Here is a 10,226-nt window from a genome sequence, read left to right on the forward strand (position 1 = left end):
GGTCATGATCTCAAAGTTTGTGAGTTTGAGCCCCACACTGCAGAGCCCACTTTGATCCTCTGTCCTCCCCTCTTTCTGCCCCTCCCCCGCTCGTACACACCCATTCTCTCGCTCTCCCTCTCTTTTCTCAAAAAAAAGGAAAATGAAAGGCTGTCCCACACTAGCTGAGAGCAGAAGGGTCAACACGTGGTCACTTCCCAACGAAACCAGAAGGCACCTGTGGTTACAGTGTCTTGGGTTTTGTGGAAGCGGACCTCTCTTAAGCTTCTGGCATCTATTATTATTAATCTATACGTGCAGGTGGTAGGATGAATGGGAAGTAAACCATTAAATTAGAAATAAGCTAATGCACACAATGATGGCTCTTCACAGACCTGTGTTAGAAACACACACATAATAAGCATTTTCTGTGCATATTCTATTGACGAGGTGCAATTCACATCCATCAATATTTGGGTGTCCAGGAAAAAAACCAACCTCTGGTGCTCTCCTAGCCAAAAAAGCCCATGCATACAGCTTCTCAAATATTTCGGTGATGACGGTTTTCCCATGTGCGATATTTTACTACAAAAAATATCCGAACACATCAAAGTCTGGCAAGAATGTGGGGAATCCCTGTGGATGTCACTCCCGAACGCTGTGGTGCACCTACTTTTCTCCCTTTGTGTTCTTTCCACCCTACAACGATCTTTCTTTTTGAAGCCTTCAAATAAGTTGCAGACCCCAGTACCCAACACCCACAAACTGCAGCAAACACATAACCAGAGCAGGATTTCTGTTTGCTGGTCCGTAAACATAGCTACGCATTTAGGCACATGTGACGGTGCCCCGGCGTCTGGACGGGTGTGCGGGGTGCCGCAGCCTTCTGGACCTCCCTGCAAGGCTCTCCCCTGGGTCTCTGGTGACTGGGGGCACAGAAGATCCGAGGAGCGGCCCCTGAGAAGGGGTAGTACAAAGGCACCGGGATCCCATACCCTGCACTGTAAACTTGGGAAGCCACGCAGCCAAGGCCTGACGAGACTACAGGGGCCCCTGTAACAATGACCCCTGACCAGAGGTGCAACAGATGGGAACGTGGGTGCCAGAGGCCAACAACTCAGAGACCCGGTCCCAGCTGCCCTTTTTACCTACACCATGACCTTTGGCCAGCCAGTCAACCTCACCTGAAAACGGACAATTAGAACTCTCCCACCACTGACTCTTGAAACAGAAGTCGAGAGAGCAGTGCCCAGCATCCACGCGCCCCACTAAGCACAAGCCATAATCCCAACACGACGGATGACAATTCACCACCTCGAAATCATCCCAGAACAGACGACTCATGTTCCAAAGCAAGAGGGTAGCACCTGTCACAGGCAAGGAGCTCTTTTACGCATCCACCTTCATGGTGTGGAGTGGAGTGCTCTGGGAGCTCAAGGCCAGATGAGCTGGTGCGGGCTCCCAGGAAGGCCTGGAGACCTCGGGAATGAGCCAGTATGGGGCAGGGCCCAGAGGACAGAGCAGGTGGCACACTGCCAGAAGCAGCTAAGGGCCTCCTGGTCTTCCTGGAGAGCAGTGAGCTTATAAGAAGAGGCTCAGCATACATCTGCGACCTGAGAGCACCATGAAGACGGGTTTGCAGGGGGGCTGCTGGGCAGAGGCAAGAGGCACTCTGGGAGGAAGGGTTTGGGGAGAGGAGGGGGAGGCAGACCAGGGCAAAACTTCTCCCATTGGCCAGGAGTTAGGCCAGGAAGAAAAAAGAAGTAGATGGGTGCCAGGCTGGCTCAGTTGGAAAAGCATGCAATGCTTGATCCCGGGTTTGTGAGTTCAAAACCCCCCATCGGGTGTAGAGATTGCTTAAAATTTTTTTAAATATTTGGGGCACCTGAGTGGCTGAGTCAGTTGAGTGTCCGTCTGTTGACTTTGGCTCAGGTCATCATCTCACAGTCCGTGAGTTCGAGCCCCGTCTCACAGTTCGTGAGTTCGTGGGCTCTGTGCTGACAATTTAGAGACTTCTTAGAATTCTCTCTCTCCTTCTCTCCCTGCCCATCCCCCACTCGCACACTCTTTCTCTCTCAAAAAAAATTTTAAATAATTTTCAATAAATATAAAAAACAAAAAATCGTTAATTAAGTAGAGCCTATATCTAGGCTAGAGTCACTGGATGTAGAGACTTACAGATGTACTTGTCCCTGGGAACTCTGCAGGACGCCACTTGTTGGGGATATGAAGGCCTGGTCCTAGGAGAGCAGAGGCCAAGTCCCCAGGGGCCCAGGAGGAGCATATTCTGGGGGAAGGGCTCTGGGGTGGCCAGTTAGGAAATGTAGGAGCAATTCAGAGGCACAATTAGATAAGGAAGGATGCCCCTTAGCTGCCGCCCCACAGACACACTCAAGGCTACTCAGAAGGACCTATGTAGCTGCAAGTGTTTGGGGATAACAAGATTTTGCTTCTAAAAATGGGAAAACTTTGAAATTCTGGGCATGATGAGTGAATGAAATGTCACAGAAGCTGGGGTAGAATGGTGCCGCCTCCCACTAAGCCTTTAGCTAGCAACTGACCTAAAACCAAGAACATGTTCTATATGTTATGTGTTAGATAACTCGACAAGAAGTTATAGTTAAACAACAAGCAAATGACTCATGTGTCAAAAGTCTGGCATCATCTGAGGTGTCTTGATGCCCAACCTGATAACTGGAACCACCTTGCAAACTCCATACACCTAGTCTCGACCGGGCGGGGTTCCAGCTAGGTCTAAGGGAACAGGCTGGTCTAGTCCCTGCCCAAATATCCATATTTTTCATGTCCCTCCGGGGATCTGAGAGCCAGGCAGGCTCGGACACCTTAGACCAGGATTTTCTCGGGACTCCGGAGAAGGGCGGGGATTGAACCACAAAGTGCCAGGCCTCTCGCTCCTCAGACAGACTCTTGTTTATACCTCGGCTTCTGCACACAACTTCCTTTAAAAAACAAAGGGGAGGGGGAGGGGGCCTCTGCTTAAGGAAAAATTTGACCATTATGCTCCTTTATTCAGTCCTCGCTCTACCTTCGATTTTCTAGTTTCTCAAACAATTACATCTTAAAACAAATCATTAAACCAACAAGAAAAAGGAAAAGTGAGAGAAAAAGACGTGGGCTTAGCAAACTGGTCCAGCCGATGTTGGTGCCTTGAGGACCCAGAGCCAGGACGGCCTGACCCCAACTGCCTGAACGCGAATGCTTTCCCAATAATAAGCACGAATCTGCTCTATTTCCCGTAAAACTAACGGCCCTCAAGACATCTTCCCTTCGCAAGTGGAAAACTGGCCACGTGGAGGCCGCAAGAGGAGTAAAGGGCTCCCCTACTCTACAGTAACTGGCCCAGCCCCCGCGCCTGCTACCTGTGACTTCTGAAACTTCCATCTGCACCGGTTTCCTCACCTGAAAGACGCGTGACAGCTTGGAAGTGGCCAAGGATGATGGTATCCCTAACCTCCCCGCGCCCAAGGTGGCTTTGGCCAGATTTACTCCCGTAGTCCAGTTTTCTCACCTGGCAAACGGGACTGTAGACAGCCACTTACCATTCGACCACTCAGACGACTAAGAAGCCAAGGGCGCCCAATGACCCGGCATGCCCGGGTGCTCAGTGGACTGGCTCGCTGTGGGTCCTGAGCTTCCCTGGCCCTTCGACCCAGCCCGGCCCCACCCTCGCCGCCTCACTCACGCGAATGTTCCAGCTCTCGCGCCGCCTTGGCTGCACGTTCCAGGCCCGTCGGGTCAAAGTTGCTCCATTTGTCCTTGGGCGCCGGCCGGTCCCCCGCGCCGCGGTCCCCGCCGCCCTCGCCTCCGGGCTGAGCTGGCGGCAGGGACAGCGGCGGCCCCGCGCCTTCGCCCTTAGGGCCCTTGATCCCGAAGAGCCACGACATGGCGCGCGAGCGCCGTGCGTCGCGGCAGCCGCCCGGAGCCCAAGAGGAGCTGAAGCGCGCGGACCAGAGCACCCTCCACGCGGGGCCGGCCGGTGGTCAGAGCGCCCGCGCAGGCGCGACCACGCCCCTTCCGCCCAGAAGCGCTGGAGGGCCACGTACCGCGTGGCCTTCGGATAGGCCGTGGGTGCCGTGACGTCATCGGTGGCGCCGCCACGATTGCTCAAATTAGATCTGTCTGGAGGTGGGCCGTCGAGGAGCAGGACCAAGCGCCTAGTTACGGAGGCCGATCTGGGACAAAATCGACGGACTGGACCACGTGTCTCCTGGTTCTATGTCCGTTTCGCCTAGCAACAGATCCTTGTCTCGTTGCTACAGGCGCCCCCAGAATCCCGTCCGAGCTTCGGCGGAGAGGCAGGTGCCGGAGGTCCTTGGTACGCGGGTCTGGGCGACGCTGGGGTGAGCCCCGGATGGAGGCAGCGGCCGTGGGGGAAAGAACCTGTGGAAAGCGGCTGCTCCGCGAGGAAAAATCAGCCCGGGGCAGGTACGCGGCTGGGCCTCGGTTCTGCGCCCCCGACCCGCCGCCGGAGACACGACTGGGTGCCGGGACGCCGGGGTCCCTGGAGGGTTGAGGCTGCGGTCCTTGGGTCTCGGTGCTAGCGCACACAGTCGGCCCTTAACAAGGAGTTAGAAGGGTAGAAACCCGATTCCTGGCCAGTCTCCTGCCGTCGTCCTTAGGTTAAAGAGCCGGCTGGAGAACAAGCTCTCCCCATCCTCCGTTCCGGTGTCTCAGCAAACGACAGTGGTTCGTGGTCGTACAAGCCTTTTTATCACTCAAAAGTGACTCTCAATGGGAGGCTGACAAATCGCAACCCCAGAAGAGGAGCAAGGCAGAGCAAGTCCCCCATAAGTCCCACGAGAGGGCGCCCTTCCTGGAGGCGGGATCCTGACTTCTTGGGACCGCCCAAAGGCCACGTGCCTGCTTCTGGGACAAAGGGGCAGGCTAAAGCCGCCCAGGGCAGTGGAAGAAAAAGACGGGCAGAGCCTTCGTTGCTCTAGAACCTACAGTGCCCACAGTTAGCAAACTTTCCTTCTTGGGCCAACAACCGAGTTGTCCCTTTGGTCTTTCCTTGATGTAATTGGTTGAGTTCCCAGAATTATACAGCTTATCTACTAGATTGAAAACAATTTTAAGCCTGAGTAAAAATGGGGGGGAAATTAAAGATAATTCTGTGATCTTTCACCCCCAAATGAGGAGAAAACCAGATGAGTTTCCCAGCCAGCTGCCCCCGCCCCAGTAGCCATCATCAAGGTTCTTACGGCCTAGCGCGGACTACCTCCCTCTGCACCCCTGGTAGGGCTTCGCTGGATTGAGAAGAGGAAATGGGTAAGAGACATGAAGTCCTTGTCCAAACACAGCTGGGCCATGTGCCCCTCTCTAGCTCCGTCCATCCCAGACCAATATTTGGCAAGCCTGCATAATTTTATGTAAAAAGGCATCACTTTGAGAATAAAGTTATGCATTTAAAAAGCCAGCTTCAGGAGCGCCTGGGTGGCTCAGTCGGTTAAGCCTCTGACTTCAGCTCAGGTCAGATCTCACGTTCGTGGGTTCGAGCCCCGCGTCAGGCTCTGTGCTGACAGCTAGCTCAGAGCCTGGAGCCTGCTTCCGGTTCTGTGTCTCCTCTCTGCTCCTCCCCCTCTCATGCTCTGTCTCTCTCTGTATCAAAAATAAAACATTAAAAAAAAAGCCAGCTTCCAATAAAGTCAGTTTCATTTGCCTTAATTAAAAAAAACCGGAAAGAGTTGATTGTTGTTTAAGCGTTTAGGTAATTGCACTCCTTTTGACAGAGGAGGCCCCCCCAGTTTCCCTCAACTGAAAGGATGCTATGCTTTCCAGACAAAACAAAACATCCACTTGTTTGTCACTTAAAATCTTAGATGCGGAGCCATTGAGGAGGGTTGACACACCTTTCCTTTTTTTTTTTTAATTTTTTAAATGTTTTATTTATTTTTTGATACACAGAGAGACAGAGCATGAGAGGAGGAGGGGCAGAGAGAGAAGGAGACACAGAACCTTGAGTTCAAAGAGAGGACACTGCTGCCCCTCGGAGGCTAGGCCAAAAGGAGCAGAATACTCTGTCCCCAGTACCCAAGCAGCCGGTGTGGTTTCCGAGTCCACCTGAATTTGGCCAGCCCTCTGGAGAGCTGCCCGGCACACCAGAGCCATGGCCTGCCAGTATGGCCCACAGCTCCCTGTGGGGGACCAACCCACGCACCACAGTCGAAAGGTCCCGAGTAGGGGGTTGGTGTCAGCGAAGAAAATATCTCTAGAAAAGAAGACAGACAAGACAAACAAGACAGACAGCGTGGATGGTGGTTGGTAAAAGCCACGTTTATTAAGAAGGCCAGGGTCTTATATACCATGGGTGATGACATCATTTCTTTAAGGATTACATAGCTCTGAAGTAAAGACATGCTCCGGGGAAGGTTATTCTTATCAGTAAGTAACAGGTTTAAATCATTGCAAAAAGAAGAATCCCCTAATAATAGTCTGGTTTTAAACATATGATAAGCCTGAAGAATTCTATGAGGAGATGTACATTCCTTAAGGCCCTTCATTAGTTATTCAAGGGTGGGATGCTTATCCTTTTTTTTTTTAAATGTTTTATTTATTTTTGATACAGAGAGAGACAGAGCATGAGAGGGGGAGGGGCAGAGAGAGAAGGAGACACAGAACCAGAAGCAGGCTCCAGGCTCCGAGCCAGCTGTCAGCACAGAGCCCGATGCGGGGCTCGAACCCATGAACGTGAGATCTGACCTGAGCTGAAGTCAGAGGCTTAACCGACTGAGCCACCCAGGCGCCCCAAGGGATGCTTATCCTTAAGCAAATCTTTTGGGAGAGGTTTATGTTCACTCCCTACAGCCTTAAGCAAATCTTTTGGGAGAGGATTATGTTCACTCCCTACAGTAGACAAAGAGCCAGAAAATAAAGTAAATCATAGGATGATCAGAAGCCATATGTGCGGTCCAAGAGGCAAAATACTGTTTGAAGGTTATTATTGCCTACTGGGCCCCAACAGCCCCCCACTGCCCAGCCCCAGGGCGTCATACCACCAAGACCGTGGCTGCTCATCCTCCCTGGTGTCTCCCGCCAACAGCGCCTGTGCAGAAGCTTGACCCTAAACTCGGAGCCTGTCATGAGAAGGGTCTGAGGCGGCTTCTGCCCCCAGAATCTCTCCCCCAATCACATTTAAGTTCCCTTGTTTTGCAGGGCCTTCAGGAGTAAAGGGCTGGTCCCTCTCCATTCTTTCCAGCTTTCCAAAAGGAACTGCTGGTTCTGGGGTTGCTCACAGTCGCCCTGGTCCACACACACCCCTTACCCACCCCCACTTGGCAGACCCCATCCCAGCCAACAGAAAAGAGATAATGAGGGGTTGGAGTGCTGAGCCCTCAGACATGCCACCTTGGGCCCAAGGCTGGAGAGGGACTCGGACGGAGCCCAGAGCTCACCGCGCTCCCTCCAGCTTTGTCTTACTGACCAGTGTTTGCTTTTTGCTTTTAGGTGAGCATTTGCCTCCTCAGGTGCCCTGGCCTGCTGTCTCCCCACTGCAGACCCACCTGGCCAGTGGTCCACCTAGCAGGTCAGCACAGCGAGGACATCCCGGGGCACCCGGTGGTGGGAGGAGCGCCCTCAGCACAAGCACTGAGTGCCTGCCCACACTGCCGGCAGGAGACACGGTGAGCCCTGGCCTGCCCTGCATGGTAGCCAGGACCTCTGCCTTCTCAGGACAAAAGCAGGGTCAGATGCACAGTCTGGACAGAACTTGGAAGCAAAGTTGCGTGAAGCCATGGCCACTGACGAAGTCCTGGTGTTCTCTGGGAGGGGCAGTGCGTGCAGCACTGATGTGAAACGGGAGCCTCTTCCAGGGGGATGGGGGCCGTGTGTGTCTGGCCATTCTGCCTCCCGTGGGAATGGAGGTGCGTCTGGGGGCAGGTGCTCATCTGTCTCAAGTGTGTGACTGTGCTGTTAGGAACCCAGCCCACAGTGTTCTTTCTCTCCTGCAGCCTGCACAGAGGCTCCGTGTGGAGGGGGTCCTCTTCGGGTGCCTGACGGGCTTGGACCTAGGTACCCACGGCATCAGGGTAGGGGACATTGGCCTGTATATGGGGAGCTCTGGCCCAAGTCCCAGACCTGAGGAGGAATCCCCTCACTGGCCAGTGCTGCCTGGGACACTTGCTGGCATCCACCACCCCCGGAGGGGGCCAGGTGACTCTCGGCTGCCTGCTAACTGCAGGTCAGGACGTAAACAGCCACCTGCAGTGACACACGCAGGCCACACGGTCCCTCTTGGCTTCCCTGGGCCTGATTCCAGGGGCTTATGGGGACATGTAGAAGCCAACACCCACTGGGTGGCACCTTCCCCACCCTCTGACCAAGTCTGGCCTGGCCAGGCACTACCATCTTCTCCCGGGAACCCTGGACCCTAGCCCCTCCCTCCACTTGGCTTGCTCTGGCTCCACAGACAGGAGCCCTTTGTCTCCCGTGCCATGTCACACAGGCATGCCATGGGCTCACGCGCCGCAGGCCTCCACAAATGTTAAATACACCCAACCAGTGGGCAGTGGGGGCCCTAGGTGCTGAGGCAGGAAGCCGCAGGATTCTCGGAGTCTCATTCTTGAAAAATGGTAGCAGGGCAGCTCGACTGCAGGTTGCCCCCGCGCACTCACCCCCACCGCACCGAGGAGGCAAACCCGGGCGCAGCCTCTCCGCCCTAAGGGGTCGAGAGGGGGGCTCTACTTCCCAACTGCAGGCCCTGCAGAAAGTCAAACTGCTGTTGAGGGGGAGGTCTTGCCAGCAGAGGGCGCCAAAGCCACAGCCCCCAGCCTAGGCGGCGGCGGGGGGCAGCGCGGCAGAACCGAGTCCCCGTCGGCTTTTCAGCAACTCCGCCCCACACCCCCGAGTCCCCGCCCACGGAAGCCACCGGAGCGCCCCCAAGAGGAGGCGCACGTGGCGCGGTGCTCTGAGTCTTAACACCCGGAGGAGGAGGGGGTCGGCTCCCCTCCCCTTCCCCTGGCTTCAGCAAACGTTGGCCTGCCATCTGAGCATTTACAAGGCTGGAGTGTTCTGACAGGGAGTAAAGCACACTGAGGAGACTGCAAGGCTCAGTTTACATCTGATTTACTGTATTTTACAGTCTGGGTTGTTAGTGGGGAAGAGGCGAAGTGAGCACGGAGTTGGTGCAGGCAGAGGAGCACATGCCTTTGTGGGGTTGTGCAACAGCAGCTACTGCCCTTGGGACTATCTGGTGGCTCCAGGATAGTGGTAGTGAAGATGTAGGAGTAGAAGATGGATTGAATCGTTGGGGTGAACCCACCCAGGGGAACCTTGTTTGTCCCCGCCCCCAGCATGGCAGTTCCCCACCCAGAAGCAGGGGAGGCGCCCTGTAAGTGCCAGCCGTGGGGCTTGCGGGGCCACGGAGCCCTCCTGTCTCCAGGTCCTGAACACCAGGATCCAGGCTGCTTCTTCCAGAAAGCAGCCATCCTCATCCTGGTGGCTGTAGCTGGACCCAGCCGGGTCCTGGGCAGGAAGGTAAGGCCACTGTCCCCAACAGGCACTGCTTCTCAGGCACTGCCAACTGAATGCCCTGATAAAGACCACCTTTCTGCGAACCCAGCTCCTGACCGCATCAGCAACCTGCCACCACTCCTCCCTGTCCCTTCCCAGATCCTGTCCCCTCCAGGAAGGCTTTGGGACCTGGCCAGAGCTCGCTCCTGCCCTTCACCCTTCCGCCTTCTACCAACATCTAGGACCTGAGTGACCGCAGGGACTCAGAGTGGCCACCTGGACCAAGCCCTCACAAACCGATGCCGCGCCCCCACCACCAGAGGGACTGGCCCTTCACACAAGCGAGAGGTCTGGCCGCCCCGCTTGGCCGCCTCCTGTCCTGGGCCCATGGCCAGTCCTGTATCTGATGTTCTCAGACCGCCCCAGACTCCCTGTCCATCTTGCTTCTAATTCCTGCCCAAAGGACAGCCCCGTGTACCCAGCTCTGGGCCGGGTATGGGTCGCGATGGCACGAGCTGCTGCCAGAGCTGCAACAGAGGGTCAAGCGGGGGAGTCAGGCGAGGCCTCCGTCCTAGAAGGCAGACGTCCCCGGCTGGGAGCCCTCCGCCGCGGGAGAGTTCTGGGTAGGGGGATTCACGCGGAGTCACCGCGGGGCAAGGCCCTGCTTTCGGCGGTGGGCGCTTCCCCCGCCGGGTTCGGGAGAAGGGGGCCCTCGGGTGGGCGGGGCGGCCGGCTCACGCCTCCCTGCCTCCGGCCCCGGGCGGCTGGGGGCGCGGGGC

General features: G+C 55.6%; 2 protein-coding genes and 1 long non-coding RNA gene across 5 annotated transcripts in view; 1 reads left to right on the forward strand and 2 right to left on the reverse strand.

Annotated features, from left to right (window-relative positions):
• Positions 1–4,779, reverse strand: part of ATAD3A (ATPase family AAA domain containing 3A) — a 23,158-nt gene extending 18,379 nt beyond the window's left edge. The window contains exon 1 of one of the 2 annotated variants that reach the window (XM_029949974.1): positions 3,683–4,773. In XM_029949974.1, the coding sequence (XP_029805834.1) occupies positions 3,683–3,884 (202 nt within the window). In that variant the 5' untranslated portion in view covers positions 3,885–4,773. Of the gene's footprint in view, positions 1–3,682 lie in introns of both variants that reach the window. The other variant, XM_029949975.1, reaches the window with a different exon arrangement.
• On the forward strand, positions 4,133–9,036 carry LOC115300310. 2 transcript variants are annotated; one of them, XR_003912595.1, is made up of 3 exons: positions 4,133–4,425; positions 4,620–5,268; positions 7,444–9,036. It is a non-coding gene; the product is annotated as an uncharacterized LOC115300310 (long non-coding RNA). The 2 variants fall into 2 exon arrangements; XR_003912594.1 differs by lacking the exon at positions 4,620–5,268.
• Positions 9,037–9,859: 823 nt separating this feature from the next.
• Positions 9,860–10,226, reverse strand: part of VWA1 (von Willebrand factor A domain containing 1) — a 6,401-nt gene continuing 6,034 nt past the window's right edge. The window contains exon 6 of the mRNA XM_029945948.1: positions 9,860–9,974. Coding sequence (XP_029801808.1) covers positions 9,860–9,974 — 115 coding nt within the window. The remainder of the gene's footprint in view (positions 9,975–10,226) is intronic.

This window comes from Suricata suricatta, chromosome 8, assembly GCF_006229205.1.
Source record: "Suricata suricatta isolate VVHF042 chromosome 8, meerkat_22Aug2017_6uvM2_HiC, whole genome shotgun sequence".
In the NCBI taxonomy this organism is placed as follows: domain Eukaryota; kingdom Metazoa; phylum Chordata; class Mammalia; order Carnivora; family Herpestidae; genus Suricata; species Suricata suricatta.